General features: G+C 45.1%; 1 protein-coding gene across 1 annotated transcript in view; it reads right to left on the bottom strand.

Moving 5' to 3' along the window:
* The window catches only part of SLC22A23 (solute carrier family 22 member 23), a 109,220-nt gene extending 88,789 nt beyond the window's left edge, over window positions 1-20,431 (bottom strand). Inside the window, 3 exon segments of the mRNA XM_058022569.1 lie at window positions 2,318-2,421; window positions 19,110-19,559; window positions 19,561-20,431. Of these exon segments, the coding sequence (XP_057878552.1) occupies window positions 2,318-2,421; window positions 19,110-19,559; window positions 19,561-19,641 (635 nt within the window). The 5' untranslated portion in view covers window positions 19,642-20,431.
* Between the last annotated feature and the right edge of the window lie 811 nt (window positions 20,432-21,242).

Genomic DNA, 21,242 nt, shown 5'->3' with positions numbered 1-21,242 from the left:
ACAGGGCAATGAGAGGTACAGACCTACTGTCTGTCTTGGTGCTACATGAACACCGTGCCCACCTGCTTCAGGAGGAAACTTCCCACACAAACCTCAACAGGCTCTGTCCAGAGCAGGCAGAATTGCCAGCAGCACTCTCTGCCTGTGGAACAAGTGACTTATTCAGGCACTGGACACAGCTGGCCTTCCCACAGCTGAGCATGTTTGCAGACCTTCCTCCTATAGATTTTCCTCACAGAGCTGTCCCAGTGTGCACACCTACTGTGTTTTGAGCATGGAGTACTCAGTTTACTTAGCAAATTGCCTTAATACACTCTATGCTTTGGCCTCATTCAGCTTTAAAAGCTTCTTTCAAAGAGGAAAACAAAGCCCCTAATGGCACAAAAACCCCAAAACATCTTCTAATTATCTGAACTGGAGAGCGCTATATAAATGAAATGAAAACAGAATTTGAATTTTTATAACACATTTTATGCATTACTCTGTTCACTCTCCCTGGTTCTTGCTTGGGAGTGACATCTTTTTTCCTTAATTTTCTCTTTCTATCAGGTACAATCTGTACAACCTCACACTTTAGCAAAAATTCAAGCTGTGATTAAATAGCAAATTAAATTCCATTTGGGTCTACTTTTACCAGCCCCAAATGCTACTGCTAAACAGCAAAAAACTTATTGAGCACAGGAGTTCTGCTGTGTCAGGGGCATCAGCTGGCAATGTGGACTAAACAGGAGTATGAGGACCAGCTTTGGTGGCAGCAAACCATGTCCATTCTAGTCATCCACAAAAGGGTCACTGTTCCCTCCAGCCACCAAGTTACCCTTTTTCTCCTTTGCACCACAGCTGGAAACCAATTCTCCTAAATTCACTAGGCATTTCTAGATATTTGAAAATCAGGGTAATTTTATGCTGCATTAGCTCAGCTAAGCAGCTTGCAGAGGGGTCCAACAAGCTCATGTGGCAGCACAAAGTACACACTGGGGACAGAAATGGATGGAAGCACAGGATGCTCCTTTTGGTGGCACAGAGCTATTAAATCTGCTTACTGCAGTTCTCTCTCCAAGCCAGTGCCTTAGGCAACAAGTTGTTCACTTATTTGTGGCTTATTTGTCAATTATAGCAGCACTTTCCTAACTTGGTAATAAGTCTGCTTTCTCTTCACTGATTCCATTTTAGGAAAGCCAAGCAAGATCCCTCATTCATTTCCCCTCTATACTTTCTATGGGTTCTTGGAGCCCCATTTTACTGGGCTATTTTAATCAAATTCAACTGTATTTCATGCATGTTCCCTACTTCACTGAAAAGTCATGATTTGTGTCTTCCCCAAAAATTTTCAGTGACTATTCGGGAATTAAGATGCAATTTTGCTAGGAATGCTTGATCCAAATTACTGCAGTGCTGCAGGGGGCCTTTTCTCTCCCAACTGGCTGGCGAGTTGCTGAGGTTTTATAAGATTTCCCTAACAGACAACTCTTCTTCTTTTCCTGTTTTAATGAATGGCAAAAGAGTTAACTTGGGGCCATTAAAAGCACCAGCACTGGCAACTGTGCTGGAAGGCACTGAAGTGACTGGGACAGCACTGCAGAGCTATTGTTTCAGGTGCTTCAAGTTTCCACTGAAATCACTTGAGTCATCCATGTACTTTTTCCTCCAATCTTCAGCAGTACAAGACCACCTTTTGAAATTAAAGCTGAATCCTCAGCATCATTGGCTTATCCAATAATGTTTTAACTGCCTCAATTCAAGGAATTATGATTTACTCTTTTAAAGCTTAATACCCCAAAAACTAGCAGCACATAAGTCAGCGTTAAATCCTTAACACTACATCACAATGTTTGCCTGACAAGAACTCTAGAAAAAGAACAATTGAAAGGTTTGCAAAAAATGCCCTTCAACTCACCAAAAGGTACTGTGCAAGCACAGGATTGACATTAGTCATGCATTCAGTGAAGTCAGTGCAGCTTCCAATTTCTTTTGGTCCTCTTGCTTTGTTAAGAAAACGAAACCCAACCCTAAACTAAAGGCTTTGCTTGTATAATTAGAAAATACTTAATTCTAGACTAGCTTTACAGCTGCAATAAATTGTGTCAGTGGGAAACAAGTAAGCCAAATATCAAATAGTTTGTGCTACTGAGCTTGATTTAAATTACTCAGGAACAATTAACATGCTTTTACACTGTTTGTCCATCATGATTCTTTCAGAGCCTTAAAAACCATTATGCAAAGGTTCCTAATGAATATCAAGTAGAAGGCACTCAAAACAATATTTAATACTGTTATTTATTTATAGTTGCATCACATTAAAAGATTTTTCACTTACCAGTCGGCTATACATCCTGTTATCAAGTGGCCAAAGATTAATCCTACAAGCAGGGAGAACTTAGCAATGTGGACTTTCCAGGCAGAATCACAAACAAGATCCCACTGGAAGAAAAAAAATAAAAAAGAGATAAATAAATTGAAATAAATTAGTACCTCAGATGTGTTTAAACATACTAATACAGTGTAGAGTTTTTTCCAAAGGTAAATCCAAGTGCAAGGAAAAGGCAGAGGAAAGCTTTCCCTGTCAAGTCTAACCCCAGACCCCAAGAAGCAATGCAGAGACTCATTTACCTCAGTGAGTTTTATCAGATCCTTAATCATAAGATGGCAATATCCAGCACTCAAGGGCTCCCCCCTCTCCAGGCCACAGGAGGTTAGCCTCAGGGGAAATCTCCATCAGGTGCTGGCAGTACCTGTACTGGTGCTGCTGGAGCATCTCTCCATCCCAGCCCCAGACATCTGTTACCAGAGCCCCACACAGCCCACCAGCAGCAAACCTGACAATTTAAGAGCAAGTGCTCCAATTAACCTCCTCAGGGCTGCTTGGAAACATGGGGAAAAGCAGAGAAAAGCTCCTTTGCCACAGAGCCCTAATGGCCCTTTTCTCCAGGCTCTCGTGTCACAGTGCTTTCACTTGCAGAAAAGCATCTTGATTTCCCTAGGTGGTGGAAGGGAGATGAAGACTGAATAAAGGCACAGCTTGTCAGGACAAGCTCTGGTATGGGGCCTGGCAGAGCAGCTGGAAGTCCCAGTGCAACTTCTTGGGACAGCAGCCCCACAGGGACTTTTCACAGCTCAGAGACCAGACAGGATCTGAACCTCCACCATAAAGCTGTGCTAATACTGAAATTAACCCTTCTGTCCAAAGAAAGGGGAAATGGACCATTTCAGGCAACCTGGCACTAGGGCACTGCCTCATCTCCATGAGAAAGGTAGGAACAGCAAGGTTTCTAGTGAGGCTTCCCTAAACTCCAAGCCATTTTCCTTTGAGGCAGAGGAAACCAGAAGAACCAGACTGCATTCCTGGCTTTAGCCCAACATCCTCATTGCCCTCAGACATGAAATGTAATCTTTTTTATGTGTAAAGTGTGGATAGTTACTCTTATACCCTTGAATAAGTGTAAGAGGATATGTTTGCCCGTGGTTTGCGAAGTGTTCAAATATTGATGGTAATGGCAGCCACACACTTTTCATGACAAATAAGTACAGCTAACTTTGGAGAGTCAGATCCTCCAGAACTGAAACTTTGCAGAATAAATGGCTGTTTGTGTGTAATGTAATAGTAGCAGCTCTTCTGACACCAGTAACTGAGGTTTCATAGCCAAAAACACAAAGTAAAACTATGCAATTTATTTTTAAGTCAGATGCAACTTCAAAAAAAACTCCCCTCAAAAGAGTTCAATTAGGTGCACTGCACTTTTAAGCATTTCCATGATGCACAGCCCTTCCACAAACAAGGCAAGACTCAGCCCTCTGTCCAACGCCACAGATGTCCTTGCTACAATATACACCTCTCCAAGAGTTATAGCAATTTTGTGGCTGAAAGAAATGTGCCAGCACTCAGGCTCAGGCTTTTTGTTTAAACTAAATGTGCTTTGAGTTCCCCACTCATGATTTGTAAAAGTTGGGACATATATGTCTCATCTTTCACCCTACAGACTGGAGGCACTAAAGAACCATAGTATGAGAAAGGATTTTTTCCACCAGATAGCTATGAATAATTTGCAGTAAAGAACTCAGCAAGGCACTGTGGATTGCTCTCCAAAAATGTTGACTTTTCAGAAGCAAGTAGAGGATATGCAATTACTAATACTAGCAATTCTAGAACCAATCTCCAGCTAGCAAACAAAAATATCTGCCCAGACAAGCTAGAAACAAAACAAAATTCAGAAGATACATCTGAGGCAGAGGTAGGCTTTAAAATTCTCCAGATTCATTTTCACAATCCAGAAGGTGTATATGCTGCTTAAAATTGATAAATCCATTTTTTTGGTAGATAAAAAATTAAGTTTTAAAAAAATATTCATATTTATACAAGAACAGATATAAAAATTCAAACATTTGTTTTTATATTAGTTGATGTCAGAGGAACAGTAGTGTCCTCCAAGTGCAAAAAGAAAAGGGAGATATCGTGGTGCCTTTCCATTTTCACAGCTTGCTGCTGCTAGCCAGTGCTAGCCTGCCCTTACACAAGCCCCAGGCAGGGAATGTGCAGGACCAGATTACACAGAGGCAAAGGCTCCTGGCTGGAAGAGCCAAAATCTCATCAAGGGCTGTTGTGAAATTTCAGTCCAGGACAACAGATGTCAAACCCCTCTGGCACACTGGCACAGAGAGCAAGAGTTTAGAAGCAGGAGAAAAGTCAGTCTATCAGCTTGTCCTTCAGTGGTGCCCAAAACACACCCACTCCTCCGATTACTTATCTGCAAGTCATCCCTTGTTTGTTTGTTTTTGAGGCTATTGTCCAACTCCCCAGCTGCTCTGAAAACAAAACATCTATTTCCTTGCAAGCCCTGCATCTGGCCCTTTCCTGCCCTCTGCTAAGCCTCACTGCAGGCCAGCAGAAATCGGAGCTGATTCTCCTCCACACGGGCAGACTCCTGACAGACCAGGCAGCCCTGACCTTCCCAAAACACCTCCCTCTGCAAAACCCTCCAAACTTGTAAATACACAAATAGGGAAACATATCAACAGTTGCTTTAACACACAATTCTGGAGAACCTGCCATGACCCCAGATTATTTGCTCAGTACTAAGACCTGAATTATATCCTGGGTTCTCCTCTGGCAGCTGTCACAAACCAGAGAGAGGTCACCATGAAGCAGTTACCCAAAATAAATTTGGCAGGACAGTTGTAGGTGCCACCAGAGCATTCAGCTTGCAAAGGGAGATGAGAATAAGGAGAAAGAAGAAAAATGGATGCTGGAGTCAAGAGCAGCCTCAGGTAAAGATGACATTAATAGGACAAAATACATATTTAATGGCAAGCATATCATCCCCACATATCTTAACACAGCGGCAGAGCAAACCAGCAGAGCTTTGTCATGCTGAAGGCACAGAGATTTTGCCAGAGACCTGTGTTCCCCCTTTCATTCCCCATGGAAAAGCCCCATCTTTGAAGAGCTAGAAATAAAGCAGGAACCTTTATACAACATCAGTGCCCCTCCCCTCACACACCTGGGCTCAGCAGAGCATAACAGAGCTGGCACGTGCCCACATGGCACAGCTGTGCCCAGAGCCATGGCAGGTCCTGCTCCCAGCACCAGTAGTTTCATCCTGCAAAGATGACATTTAGATTTGCTCCAAGGAGAAAGGAGTGACAAGTTCCCATGCAGAACAAAACACTGGGATGGGCAGAGCTGGTGACAGTTCAAGTGGCACTCCAAGTAAATCTGCACTGGGAGATTGTTTTGGCAGGAGACTGGACAGTAATCCTCTACCACCACTTGTAAAGGGTAGATTAATCTGTTATAAGCAAAGAAACCATTAAATCCTATAACTGCTCTGGCTGAATCCCCTGGTGTCCCACTTGGGAGCTGACAGTGTCAAGCCTGATGAAAGAATGCTTCTAACCTTTCCTGGGATTTCTCTGTGCCCCTGAGTTTTCCAAGCCTTTCTGTCCTCCCAATACAAGAAAGAGATCAGATAAAGTGACTTGCTACACAAAAAGAACTGCATTGTTATGCCAAAACAAAAATAACTATATGTAAAATATGTTGGTGGAAAAGGAACATTAAAGAGCAAAAGCTTCCTTTTCATAACAGTTCAGCAACATAGAGAATTTGCCACTTATGCAGATGTGTAATGTATTGCAAGTGATTTTTTCATGTTGTGGCAGGGTATTTTGGTCAAAGCTGAAGGAGTCACACCTTCAGGAGCCTAATGTTCAACTGGTATCAGTGAGTCACCACCCATGCTCTGACTCACTATAATTCATGGCAAGATGGAGGACTATTTAAAACATGGGATGCTTGGGAAGGCACCTGGCAAAAGGTAACACACCCAAATAGGAACCATCTTGTAACTTCTTTACAAAGGGTGAAAATCTGGACAGGGCTCCCGTGGTGCATCACTATTTGCACTGCTATAAGTTATAAAAGTGAAGTCTGCTGCATGCTTGTAACTACAAACACAAGCTGTGTGAATTAAGCACTCTTGTCTCAAAAGCCCTTGCACTCCAGTGACCATAATGTTGTCTGTAGTACCCAAGCACACTGAATACCCCTGCTTACAGGTAATCCCTGTTGAGGATTTGGATGGTTCTACCTTCATTAGATATGATAAGGTGGTGAATGTAGAACCAGACAAAGGCAGACCCTTCTGTCCTAAAAAGGAGCAACGAGAAAGCAGGAGAGATTCTCTGGTACAACACTAACCCAGAGTGTGGCACAAAAATCCCACGAGAGGGGCACTGGACACACATTCCCACTTCCCACTCTGTGGTTTCAGAGTTTACTTCCACTGCTCAATGCCCAGGTTGCTGCTGAAAGAAAGCACCCCCTTTCCCAAACAGGCGGATGGCAGCTCTGCTGTGACTGCTCTCTGCAGTGTTTTCAGCAAGAAGACACCAGAGGATCACCAGAGCTGCTGCCTTGGAAGGCCCTAAGCCTGTCAGCAGGAATGAAGCCGCAGCCTTGCTCCTTCCCCTGGCTGCTGTGACAGCCTTCACACCCCATCTTGATGCCTCACACGCCCCTTGTGACCTCCCAATGCCCTGAGTGAAGGTCACACTTGGGGAACCCTGTCCTCTATCTATCATGTATGTCAAAGCACCATCAAACCCGGCCTGGGGAAAAGCCACCAGCTTGCCTGCTCATCCGGGAAAGATTTTAGGACCAATACATGAAAATAAGAATCAATTCTTCATCAATGAGGTATGCTGGGTCTCACCTTCCTTTGTTCCTCTCCTTACTGTTCCATCTTTTATAACCATACCCTGTCAATTTACTCTGCACTAGAACTAGAATCCATCTTGTATGCAAACACCTTACCCAGTGAGACTTTAAATTTGTGATGCCTTCATATTATCTTACAGTGTTCTTTTTCCTAAAAAAACTATCTTACAGTGTTTTTTTCCTCAACAATCTGAACCAAAGCTAGTTTTAAAATAATAAAATAATAAAAAATACTGTTCTGTTTCACATACAGTATACATTAAAAAAGGCAGAACAGTCTCCAAGTACTTATTCCTGGAGGAAAAGCTCCAAGTCAGCAGACCAAGTGCTATTTAAAAAAAACCCCAAAACAAATAGGAAAGCAAAGCAGTCAGTAGTTCTAATACAATATACCTACCAGTAATTCCTTTCCACAGAACTGAATAATCTGAGTAGTACTCATAATTACAGCCACAGGACAGCACCGTACCAAGATTTCCCTCTAGACTGCTAAAGGACATAATTTCTCTCTTCCCTTTCTCAGCCCCCTGCAAAAATGACACTCTGTCAGCATTTAATCCTAAAGAAAGTGCATGAGACCCAGAAAATGGTGTGATGCTCAACTCTACAGGAAATAAGTGTGCAGTAAAAACACACAAGGGAGGTTGGAGAAGAAGCCTCCCAGAGGGATGCTCCAACTGCAACACCAAAAGCTGGGGGGGGGGGTTTAGTGCCACAGGCATCTCTGTATCTCCTTCTCAGCCATGGCAACATGAGAGCATTTAAACTATTTAACCTTCAGGGTTCAGAGTAAGGGTGCCTCTCCTTGGAGTTCACAGCTGGGAAAAGTACTCCTGATCTGTATTTTAAGTGTCAATAAAGTGTTCTTGAGAATACATGGCATTTTTGTGACCATCAGTACAATCAGCTGAGTGGAAATATCAAGATCACATTTGAAAATAAGAAAACTAGGTAGAGTAAAACACTAATAGAATTAATCCTGGAAGAATCGAGAAGAAGGTATAAAAATTAATAATTTTATCTTTTTTTTTTTTTTTTTTTTTTGCCAGCCACATTCAGAAGCAAACCTCCCCAAACAACAACTTTCCTTATGTTTTTCATCAGACACAAATGGACTGGAAACCAGAAGAGTCATTAAAAACACAACACACAAGACAAACAACAAACCAGTTATTGAGAGGTTTTGTTGTTTGTTTTCTTGGAGCAGCCACTCAAATAAGCCCACACCACACCTACGCTGGAACGCCTCAACCCAAGACACAGTCAACACCTGACTTTCAAGCTACTTCCTCTCTCTATGATGCTAGACCTCTAAAAGCCAAGTACATCCAACATTGCCCAGCTTTATCATAAGTGGATGCTTTTGCTGAGATCTTTGAACAGTGCCTAAGCTCTCAGAACCTCAATACTTCAAAACAAAATTTTTACTGAGCAAGTACACACTGATATTTTGAGAAGTTCATAATCATCCAGTTTTGCAAGAACTTTTACTCAGGTGGCAAGAGGAAAATTGCTGGTACCACAGTATGAGTTTTAGCCCAACATCTGCCTTCTTCCTACTCCTAACAAACCTGGGGTCCCTATCACCATACACTGGAGCTTGCTAACTCAACAGATGCAAGGGCTTGTTTCCTTCAGCTTCTTTCCCAATTTGTTTTTTTTTTTACAGTGGAAACAACGTTTTCTGTACTTTTCACTCTCAGAAACCAGTAAACCATTTTTGACCACAGCAGACACCTGGCAAGGAAAACTGCAGCCCAGAAAAATGACTTGTGAACAGTGCACACAAGGTCATGTACACAGAAATTGTCAGATTGCTTTAACAACGGACATGGGTGACCACCTGGGCAATGCACCATTTGAAAAGTAAAACAAAGAAACAACTTTTGATACTACCACAGGGACAAAGGTTTTGAGGACATGGGGAGGGAGAAGAGTGGGGAGAAAATGAGGGGGTGGCACACGAGCCAGGGGACATGTGCTTAGCTGTCTTCCAAGAAAGATATAATTAGATTGTGCAGCATAATATGAACCATGAAAACAGCTTCTATCCCTACAAAATAGCACAGGACTGCATAGCCATGGACTTCACAAGTTTCCTGAATGGTTTCTGAAGTTTATCATAGTTTAAGTTGCTGAAATACATCTCCTTCAAAACCACAATTTTCTGATATGCATGTCTTAGCTCTGTAACTTCTGCATTAATTTTTAAGTGCATATTTTTTTAGTCAGATATTTCAGCCTTAAAAATAAAGCACAAAGGCTCGGTGCCACGCATTAGTGTGTGAGCACTGATACGGAGCACAGCAGCACTTCCTCCTGGTGTGAAAACTTTGACTCTGCCATCATAATGGGAAACCTAAGGCACAGGTTTCCTCAAGCTGCTTGAAACTGGAGAGGCAGAGACACAGTGCCTCTTATATGAATTACCTCAGCTTAAGCAGGCTGTGCCCAATGTGCCCCACAGGGAGATGCTGTCCTGCTCACAAGCAGCATGTGTGGGGCTCCATTCCCCCCCAGGCAGCTGAAAGGCCTTTTTAAAAGCCTTTCAGTCATGGCTCACCTTTAAGGGACATATCCCCAGCTTGAAGAGAAGGCTCAAGCAACACTGCAGTCACAAAACAAGCCTGGAATTTCAAATATGCAAAAGGACACATATTGACTCCATTTCAATGCCAGTAAACTAACTTGGAAAAGATTTTAAATTTAGTGTTCTGCACTAAATTGTTCCTTAGCCTATGCCATAGCTCTCAAGCTCTCCACTGGGCACATCAAGAGACTCCTAAGACAATGCCCCCTGAGACAATGCAGAGCTGAAAAATTTCATCTACCCTTCAACGTCACACTTTAGTCAGGAACAATTAGCTCTTTTATTCCCAAACTTGCTTTCATGACAGATTTGGTTTTTTCCCCATTAGGAGAGGGAAGAAGGAAGTTTGCTAAGTAAATAATAATGGTTAATATGCTAATAATTAAAATATGATTTGTTAATCATATGACAATCTTCTGAATACTCAACATGATTAAATCAACTTTTGTAGCATCCACGTACCACCCACTTCTCCATCACTACTACTTTTATTTTCAGTAGGAGTTCCCTTTATTCTGAGACATTTAGAACTTTTCCAGCCTTCGCCATCCACAGATTAGTCAACTAACTTGTTTCTCAGATGATGAGATCTACCTAATTTTTCCCAACTCCATAATGTCATCTAACATCAAAGAGTTGGGAGATACAAAATCTTGCTTGCAGCTTTCCTGCACAGTATTCATAATACTGTATTAATAATTTTCCTCAGAGCAGCAGCAGGATGTTTCAACATCTCTTTTACATCTCTGTGCTTCAACTAAGTAACTTTTCTATATGTATCCTGACACGATTAGAAGATTTCACCACAAAAATGGCTTCAATTTTCAGTCTAGTTTTTGCTGAAAGACCTTGTAGCTGCTAGCCTCCCTCTGGCTGCATGAAAAGACCATGAACAACCACGCCCATCCCTAGGACTGAGACACACACACACACACACTGAAAAGTGGCATTTGAGTACCATTCCTCAGTTTCCAGCTGACGACCACGCGTATTCTGGACAAGGTGTGTGCTGCTGAGACTGACTTTGCAACCAAACTAAAAAAGACAAACTAGCCATCAAATTTGTATTTAGAACTGGTCTAAGCACCGAAAATAGAAGCCACACGTAAGAAAACCCTGCAACATTGTGGTTAAATATTAACTTTCACTATCATCTCATTATCAAAAATAAGTTCATGCTTTGTGGACTTGTATTTTTCAGGTTGCCAAAACATGCATGCTCAAAATATGTTGCAGACTTGACAAGGCTGACACAGCAAAATCTAGTTTACTATCTTGTTGGCCTTTTTTAAATCCAGGGGAAAAAAAAACCCTACAAATTCAAGCATGGCATAAAACTCTGAAATGGAAAAGGGTGAAGTGGTAGACAAGAGGAGAAAGACATTCCTCATGACAAAAACTTGCCACCTTAGATAAAAAGATCAGACACCTTAACTCTAACATGCAATTATTGCTGACATGACCTTGCCCTCTCATCATTTGCAAACTATGGGTATTGCAACCCAGGCAAGAATAAAAGGAGAGAGGAAAAAACCCTCAGGGTCTGGTATGAATTCAGACCTAAATAAATATTAAGGGTAGGGAAGAAGGGAGAAAAATATTCCACTTGGTTTACAAATCAGAAGGTGAAACTGGTCTGTCAAGCTTGTATTGTTCAAGCAGACAACATTTTATACAGCCATGGAAGACACAGTAGGGAAAAGGTCTAACAATTTAATTTACAGTCCCTTTCCTTTAATCCAAATAATATTTGTAGGGTGGACATTGCAACACTGTCTGCATGATCATGGACTTTGGCGTGAAGGCCAGGAGGAAAGCAGGCAGCTCCAGAGTGCTGCAGAGGAGCAGGGAGACAGTACTTGGGCCAAAATGAATTCCTTCACCACTGTTTGGAGGCAAAGAACCTTTTTTAGGGAACCAGACCAGCCTGCTCCGAAAACAATGCACAAGGGTAACAATAAATCACTGGAGAAGGCGAACATACCACTTCATGCATCTCACAGGCAGCATTCCTGATTCTCACAGCTTTGCTCCTGGGGAATCCAGATAGGCATCCCAGAAATGAGGATCAGGATACGTCCACTTACCTAATCTTTTGTTCTTGTTGTTCAGTGTTAACAACCGGCAATTGGGCCTCTCCCAGATTATAAGAAAAATAAAAAATGCTAACAAAGTCTTGTACTACCCACTGAAATTTCCTACCCAGCCCATCATGCCCAGAGCACATTTAGCCTCTCCTCATCAGCCAACAGGACAGGCAGCAGGTTCCACCCCAAGCATGCCAGTCACACCGAGCACAGCACTGATCCTTCTTTGTGGGAATAGCTACAAACTTATTGCATGTTCCCAGCAGGTATGACACGGCATGGATCAGCAGGAATAACTCAACCCACGCAATAATCCCTGTTGCCTGCCAGTTTTTACAGGCTGGTGTGGGGGCAGGCTTCCCAGCACCAACACTGGGTGTGGACCAGAGCAACTCCAGTAATGCTGAGCAGTTATCAAACACAGAAATGGGGTTTGCCTGGAAACCTCTGCAACACACCCCAGATGACATGGATTGAAAGGGTGTTGAAACTCCTTTTTTCCTCCTTCAAGTGCCTTCCTTTCCCTTTGACTTTAAAAGGGAATTCAGAACACACACAAAGTCATCTGCTGTCAAAATCAGCTGGTAAAATATATAAAAAATAAATTACATTACAACAACTAAGTACACGTTTGAGCTGAGGTGACCAAAATCTGAAAAAGGCGGTTTTGATGGAATTCCGTGCAAGAACTGAACACTCAGCACTGCTGCAAAGCTGCAGCATATTCCTACAACAGGCTACTCTGATCTTCTACCCATTGTCTGCAGCAAGCCCCAGTCCTTTGTTCTGTAGCAAGATCTCAGCCTAATTAATTCCACAGCCACTTGCGGGTAAGCCAGCGCCAGCCTGGCTGCGCTGCAGAAGAGCGGGAAGAGGAAGGAATATGAAAGGGAGGGAGCGAGAGTAGCTGTCCTGAGCAGGGATGGCGGGTGGGCAGGAACAAATAGACTGGCAGAAAAAACAAAAGATACACAAAGAGATATCAAAAAAAGCTCTGTATCTCTTTTAGCATTTTCTAAATCTAGCAGCTCTCTAGAACTGATTTATTAAGGTTTAATTTAAGACTTTTCACCATTAGTATGGCCGAAGTCTTGAAGCTCAAGAAAATCATAAATCTTGTGCTATTCCAGATGTTGTTTCATTAAGAAATGAACCCCTGAAGTTTGGCTGTCCTGTAAGCCTCATGTCACATTACCATCAGAACTGGCTCCAAATTACATGCCCTCCTTGAGTGCCAGTTCCTTTCTTTGACAAATGCTTTAAAAAAAACACGAGGTCACCTTTTAGTACTGCAGTCTTGTAGCCAGGGTAAGAAGAGCTAAAACTGTTAGTGCACTTCAGAAATTTGGGGTTAGACTGCCTGCACAGCTGGTAAACATTCACCACAGCCAGCAATTTCTGTCACAACATGGGCAGGGTCGGTATATTTAAATTACATGACAGAGATACAGGATGTGTTAGGGAGTGGAAACAAAAACAAACAGAACTCCAAGCATTTCAAACATCACGTCCATCCAGGAGGTTAAAAAAAAAAAAAGGCAGTTGTTTGACATATACACAAAAAATTACTGATATGAAAAGCTCAATAGCAAGTCTTAAAGCTAAGAACATCTTAAAGAGATTTCAATACGGAATTACCTTCCTGAAGGATCATTGTTAGTTCGAGCAACGCTACAAACTATTTATGGTAAGCTGAAATCAGATTCCTGTAACTGAGAGGCTTTATCTTAAGAGTGATAATAAACATGAACTGCATGTACATTTCCTGTAGTGAAAAAGAATCCATGCCAGACAAAAACTCAAAACTACCTGAGTTCCCATGTCAGTATCAGTCTTAATCCAGTCTCTGTTTTCTAAACCAACCGCTTTAAAAGGCTTTGGCCACTACATAACACCCCCAAATCAGCAAAACCAGTATCTAGGCTCACTAAACAAGAAGCCTTGTGACATCACACTTGATTATTCCAACATCAGATTATTTACTGTTTGCAGGCAGAGGACAGTTCTTCACATGGGAAGTTGCAGGTGCTGTTCCCAAAAGACCCATCCCCTTCCTTGATGCCACTGACCCAGAAACTCGCCCTGTTCTTTTGGGGTGTTGCTCACTTGTGTCTGATAATCAGGAGACTCCATCACCACACTCAGTGTGTGTGCAAGCAGGACAAGCCAACAGCTCCCCTTCACCTCCTCCTTAACAGAAAGATTTTTCAAGTCTGTGAAGGCTCAGAGCAGTAACCACTGACTCTTTATCAGCTAACTTGCAGAGGGAAGAAGGGGAAAAAATAGTTTGGGATCTCTCACATAGCTGAGGAAGCCATGAAATAAAATAGTAGAAGATGTTTGCTCTGGTCTGGCAGTATTTCTGGATACCTCTGAGCATAGGGACTTGTTGAGACCTTCAGTACCCATTAGAAGCTGAGAGTCATTCCAAAGCCTAGGCTGAAAGAAATTTAGAACAGACTTTCTGCCCTCTGGAAGTTAGGCCTTGCAGGTCCCTACACCCCCTTCAATCTGTTCAGTGGAAGCAAAATGATGCAGTAGCTTCAATATTGCCACTTCTGACCCAACTGCTGCAGTGGGTACAATAACTCAAGGTTTTCATTGATTTGGGACTAGGTAGAAGCCAGTCAGCCAGAAACTAACACTGACAAGAGAAATCCTGTCAGTTGCAGAGAAAAAAAAAGAAGCATCAGCATTTCTAAGTCTCTTTGCAGAGGCCAGCCAACTAGAGAATATGCAGAAACAAATGAGATTACAGGCACAAATGGGAGTAGATAAGGGTGGCATAGTTCTTATTTTGGGAAGGACCTTGTCAGAGGGATCCCTTCAAAGTAATTAATAACTGTATTCTGAAAGTCCATTTAAAATGTACACCTATCCTCTACCCCAAGAAATATTATTCTGCAAAATGTGCCAAATTCATCATCACTATTATCACGAAGAAATTTATTTGTTTTATCATTTCTGGCTACTTGCAGATACCAGCAATAATCCCACGAGGCAATACCAGAGACTAAAGCACACGTTACTGCACAGAACAATTTAGTTTTGATTAACCCAGTAGAACACCCAGGAAAAGAAGAAAAAGTTTCTTTTAAGAGGAAGTTTTCTACCAGGCTAACAAGCTGAATCATATGAAGGTGTGCCCAGAAAAGTGCCAGAACTGCAATAAGAGCAAGGAGAAGGAAGACCAGTTAAGCACAGACATCTCCCCTTGCAGGAGCAAAGAGCACCAATCATAGACCAAACCAATTCAAGTTCAGACATCCTTGCCCCTGGACCATTTGGCTCTTCTGACTTCAACTCCACTTTTTTTTGGCAGGGACAATTTGCTAGAGGCTCAGCCAAATTGGCATGAGAATGTTTGAACCAGTGGCAAATAGGTAAACCCATTGCCATATCACTTTGGAAAGAAGAATGACTCAACCCAAATCAAGTGGGAAGTTGAGAGCCAAGTGAACAGCATTGCAGGGAAACAAGGCATCTGGAGCATAAAAGCAGTCACAACAGGAATTCCCTTGTGACTAGACATGAAATATTATTACATAATTGCTCCAAGTGATTAAAATGCAGCCACTAAACTAACCACTTCCCTCTTACGCCAACCCCAAGAGGTGGAATGATCTGGAACATTGCAAGCGCGCACAGAGGGATGCTGTGCCATCAACCTCTGCAATTTAATAAAACCCAGTCCCTGTCCATCACCAGCTTTTGGTCTCCATTATAGAAATCAGCGTGCAGAACAGCAAACAACCCCACCACTTAGTGCAATCAAACACAGAGGATGGGTCATCCTAGAAACAGAGTGAAAAAACCAACAACCATCAATCCTGTAACTAAGAGCTTCCATGAAAACATTGTCCCAAGATAACAACTGGCTTTGCAGATGATTAGAAGATGCAGGCACTGGTGGGAGAGTTAGAAAAGTCCCTGCTGAACACACACTCCAGCCCTGCTAAACTTCATGACTACATACATTTAGTTATCACAATGTTGCTCACTGTGTTAATGCTAATAATTTACTTGAAGCACCACTTTGCAAATGCCTAAAAGGAGATCTCAGGCTTCCCCACAAAAAAAAAAAAAAAAAAAAAAAAAAAAATATAGAGAGTGTTTCTTAGCGTCCTTCCTTTGGACACAGGTGAGATGATACATGGACCATTAAAAAGGCTTTTTTCTAGCCTTTTGACTAAGGGCTGGTTTAGGGTGTACCTCTCAAGAAATACATGTGTACTCCGTTTATAACAGTATGGTGGTGTTGATGTTGTGATAAGGAAGAGATGAAAATCTTCAAGGAATCATTTAGCAGTGAAAAAGCCTTGCAAGTGAATTGTGCTAAGGGAAGATATTTATGTACAATCCGAGTTAAAGACCAAGATTTATGTGCCAAGTCAGGACATTAGCTCAGAAGGGTGATTTAACATGGCCACGGGAATCCCTGTGGTTAAATTATGCATCTGACCTCTTCACTACATGTATCTCAGCAGTGTTAAATAATAAGCACTATGTCCTTTATTACCATTTCCAGTTCTAATGACTGGCAGCACTATAAAAAGCACCGCTCCCAGTGACTCAGTCAAGCAGGTCAGGATAATGACAGTGTCTGACACAGCAATGCCAGTCTTCAAGAAAGGTGCAAGGCCACTCCAGCAAACACTCAGAGAAGTGGGGCTAAACAGAGCACCAAGCAGGGCTGGAAATAGCAAGACCTCCACTCCATCAATCCCAAGCATGACATAGGCTGGGGGAAAAGAGGCACCAGGGAAGGGAGAGCTGAGAAAGCCTGGACAGGGATACAGCATCTGATGAGGGGTGTACCATTAGAAGACAGGCTGTGGAGACAGTGGAACTTAACACAGTTTAAGGACAGCTATCCAACCCCTGAGGAATGGGGGGAGCAGTGATGTCTCATATGTATGTACATCAAATGTGCTTTGTGCTAAAGAACCGGAATTGTTTCATTGTTTCTGAATACAAGGCAATGATGGAGCATCCAGCAGCTGTTAGCTCAGACCACTGAAGGTAAGTACGAGAGGATTTACTTGCCAAACAAAAGTACATTTTTTATTAATATACTTTTGGCTCTCTTTATGATATTTCAATATAACCCCTGGCTACTACACAGATGAGCATATATTAGACTAAGATTTAATAAAACTCTATTTTGAAAGATGAGAACATTGCATAATACATTACAGAAATAAATGTATTTTTGAGGAGAGTTAAGGGTGATCTGAACATCCAGTCTCTTGAATTCATCCAGAGCAGCTCTTTCTCACAAAGGACAGTGAGATGCATGTAAGAGGAGTCAGCAGTTACAAGAATTGCTCCCACAGTATCAGAGCTCCTGGGGATTGATAAGAAATGAAGTCCAAACCAAGCTGTGATGATGTTCTGTCTGGATTTTTCCTCTCTTTCTCCATTAGAATAAAAACAGGCAGCACCCCCACCCAGAAAACCCCCAAAACAAAAACAAAGCACAAACTAAAGAGGAATCCTGACCTCAAGAAAACAATCTAATTATAATTACATGGGATTACAAATCAAAGCAAAAAAGCTGCCAGGCTTTTGGAAGTGAGCATACAAAAAAATAAGAACTCCACACTGGAAAAACCCACAGTCTCAAAAGATGATTATTATTCTTTCTAATAGAAAACAAGACAGCAGGGGCCACAGATGTTTGTTTATCCCTTAAAATTGATCTGCCCTTTACAGCAAGTTCTTCCAAAGAACACTTTTTTTATTATCTCTAAAGAAGCATGCAAGACAGCAAACTAACTCTCCCTTGACCTTTTTGTGGCCAACTTGACGATGACCTTCAAAAGATTCAAACATTAAAAAAAAAAATTTTTTTTAAGTTTAGCCTAAAAAAAATATTTCAAGATAATTTTTTCATGCTAAAACTTTAGTGTTAAACCCCCAAATATATGAATAGCTCAGTCTCTGTATATAAACAGAAGAAAATCTGACCTTCTTAAATATCTAATTTTCTTACGCATTTCTATATCACAACCCAATCAGATCCAACATGTGCCTATGTTTCTCTCATGAAAGGAATGTAGCTGGGCTACCTTCCTTTTTAATTCTGGGTTCAAGGTATTGAGGGATTTGCTTTTCCCCTGTTGCACACTCTTTCAAGGGACGCAAAGAGAAACCGAAATGATTTTCAATGATTCAATATAAGTGCATGCTGGCTGACCAAAGCACAATTATGTTGCTCATCTGACTGTTGCCTCGTTTCTTTATCCCAACTAGATAAACACAGTTAAGCTAAAACACTGCTCCCAGGCAGGAAGCAATTTTTGCTGATCTTAGGAGGGGGGTCTTGAGATTAAGGGAACTTCTTCCCCAGTGTAACCACTTCATTTTACATTTCCAGGAGCACCAGCTGCCTGTTAGTATCAATAAGGCCCATCTGCAGCCAGCGGGGCTTTTGCAGGGCTGATAATATAAACAAGCAAAAGCTTTCAGGTTAAAAGGGAAGGTGATTTTTTGATATGCACTACTCAGCAAATACAAAGCAAGAGCAGAAAGCGGCACAGTCTCTTCACTAGAAATTTTCCACTTTAGTCATTACATGGGGAAACACAAAACACAGCAGCATGCACTTTTTGCTTCTGGAGTAAACTCGAGTGAGACATTTCTTCAATTCCTCTGCCAAGACAGGTTTCAAGAGAATAAGTACATAACCAGAAAAATTCAAGAGAACTTTTGACTTATTTTACACACAACAGTCACCATTTCTTCAGTTTCCCCAAAAATCAACCTGGTTTTTGGCGTGTAGAGCTGCTTCAGTATACTTGCACAAAGATCAACCGGAGCCCTCTGTGCAACCCTTTCCCCTTATCAGCTGGGGCACTTGCCTCCAGCATCTTTCCCACAGACACCGAGAGACAGCAGGACACTACCAGGAGCTCAAAGAGACACACAGGATCCCGTTTCAGGACATAACTTTGCAGCTTAGCGCTGCAACCAGCGTGCGGGTACAAATCCACAGGCTGGACACCTGGTGCGACACCCCGGCAGGGAAAGGGCTGCGCGGCTGTGGGACTGGCTTTCCCCGGCTGGGAGGCTCACCCACGGGGACTTGACTGACCCAACTACAGCGTGCAAGGACAGATCCGCATCGTGCCCAGCTGCTCCCCTCGCCTTGGAAAGAGCCGAGAGGGTCCGCGAGGGCTGGACAGGGAGGGGGGCCGAGGGAAGTCGCCTTTCTCACCTTGCTCACGACGTTTTGGACGAGGCCGGCTCGGATGCGGTAGTGCCACTCGCGGCAGCCGCACTCGCTGGCGTTGCCCCCCGCGGGGGTGGGCAGCCCGGGCGGGGGGAAGATGCTCCCGTTGCCGCTGTGGTTGGAGTGGATCGGCGCCAGGGTCCCGCTCCAGTTGCCCTGCCCGTCCGCCTCCCGGCACCAGAAGTCGGGCTGGTCCAGGAGGAAGGAGTCCGAGAACTTGCTGAAGCCGATGACGAGCGCCGGGACCCAGGTGAGCAGCACCAGGGTCCGCTGGTAGCGGCCGCCCAGCCCCCCGAGGAAGGGTAGCACCGAGCCGTCGTAGTCGAGGAGCAGCGGGCTGCAGGCGGCGGCGGGCGGCGGCACCGGCAGCGCCTGGATCTCGGCCCCAGCGGCGTTGGCGGGGGGAGGCCCCGGGGGGGCGGCGGCGCCCCCCCCCCACGGCCCCCGGCACGGAGCCGTTCTCCTCGGGCAGCGGCCGGCCCCCGCCGCCCGCCTCACGGCGCCGCTCTATCGCCATGCAGCCGCCCGGGGAGGCTCACATAGGGGGGGCCGGGGCAGACCCGGCTCCCTGGCGAGTCCTTCCCTCCCTCCGCTCCGCGCACGCACTCGCGCACCTTGCAGCGTAAGGTATTGCACACACGCTCCCAGCCGGACCGGCAGGAGACGGATGGGGGAGGGAGAGAGGGAGGAAGGGAGGAAGAACAGGGGCGAAGAAAGGGGAGGCACCGAGGGAGCCCCTCGCTCTCTCCGTTCCTCACCCGCAGCCTGCGGCCACGAACCGCTGCAGCTGCCGGCGGTGCCCCCCCGCTCCTCGCCTGTGCGTCAAGCTGCACTCATCCCAGCTCTCCCTTCCCCCTTCCGAGAGGCACCGCCGAAAAGCGAAGGAAGGATCCAGCCGGATCCGAGCATGCGATGGGCCAAAGGAGAGGAAGGGAGAAGGCGGGGAGGTTGGAAGAGAAAAGAGAAAAAAAGAAAAAACCCAGCCGCCCTGAGAACCAAGCCCTGCAACAACAAACCAAGCAAAACCGGTGCAGCAAGGCACCGAACACGCCTCCTCTCCCGGTTTTGGTGAGGAGGGGGAGGAGGGACAAGAGGGAAGGCAAAGGAAGGAGGGGAAAATAACAGCTCCCGACGCGGCTTCCCCGCTTCCCGCACAGCTAAGGGTTCCCTCCCGGCCGCGGCAGCAGCGGCGGCGGCAGCCCCCAGCACCTCCCCGCCGACCCTTGGCAGCCCTGCGTCCCGTACATCTGGCTCTGCAGCAAGGGGCCCCGCCGGCCCCTCCGCGGCCCGGGCTGCGGACGCGGTCACCGCCGCCGCCACCGCCGTGCGCCTCCCGCGGCAGCCCGCTCTCCGCGCCGTGCCGCCGGCCGCGCCTCCGGAGGCGGGCGGACGAACCCTGCCGGCTGCTCGCCCTCCGCCCCCCGGCAGCCCCCACCTGCCGGGCCCGCTCCGCCCCCGCCGTGCCGGGCGGCCGCACCTGCTCCCGCCGCGCCGCCGGCCCGGCCCGGCCCCCGCCAGGGACCCGCCGCCGCCGGGGGCGGGACGGCGCCGCGGGGCGGGGAGGGCTCGGCGGGGCTCGGCGGGGGCTCCGCGCCGCCCCGCGGCAGCGCCGCGCTCCGCGGCCGGGGCAGGTGGGGCTGCGGGGCGGGCAGCGCCGGGGCTGGGGAACGGGAGGAGGAGGCGCTCGGGCTCCGCAGCGCGCCCGCTCCGTATCAATTATTTACACGGTGTGTGCGCCTTTAACAGCGCGGCGCGGCCGCAGCGGGCTGGGCGGGAGCGCACCGCATCGCCGAGCCGCAGGAGCACCCTGTGTGGCCGGGGAAAGGACGAGACTCGGAGGGAAGAGCCGAAAGGTGAAGGGGGCATCTCTGAGACCCAGAGGGCGGCGAGGAGACGTGCCTGCATCTCTTCAGTCAGCCTGTCACATCAGCACACACTTGGAAGAAAATTATATCCTGTTAGCACCTGACGTTAATTGTAAAATAGGCATTTCAAATTTGTGAAGGTTATTTTTATGTTAAGCTAAATTTACTTCAGCGTGTAAGTGCCTCAGACTATTTTCATCGTAGAGCACAGCCCGTGCATTACTGAACTCTGCAGTTATTTTTTCCTTTGTAA

This window comes from Melospiza georgiana, chromosome 1, assembly GCF_028018845.1.
Source record: "Melospiza georgiana isolate bMelGeo1 chromosome 1, bMelGeo1.pri, whole genome shotgun sequence".
Classification (NCBI taxonomy): domain Eukaryota; kingdom Metazoa; phylum Chordata; class Aves; order Passeriformes; family Passerellidae; genus Melospiza; species Melospiza georgiana.
Note: the sequence above shows the minus strand (reverse complement) of the source record. Positions and strands in the feature narration are given on the sequence as shown.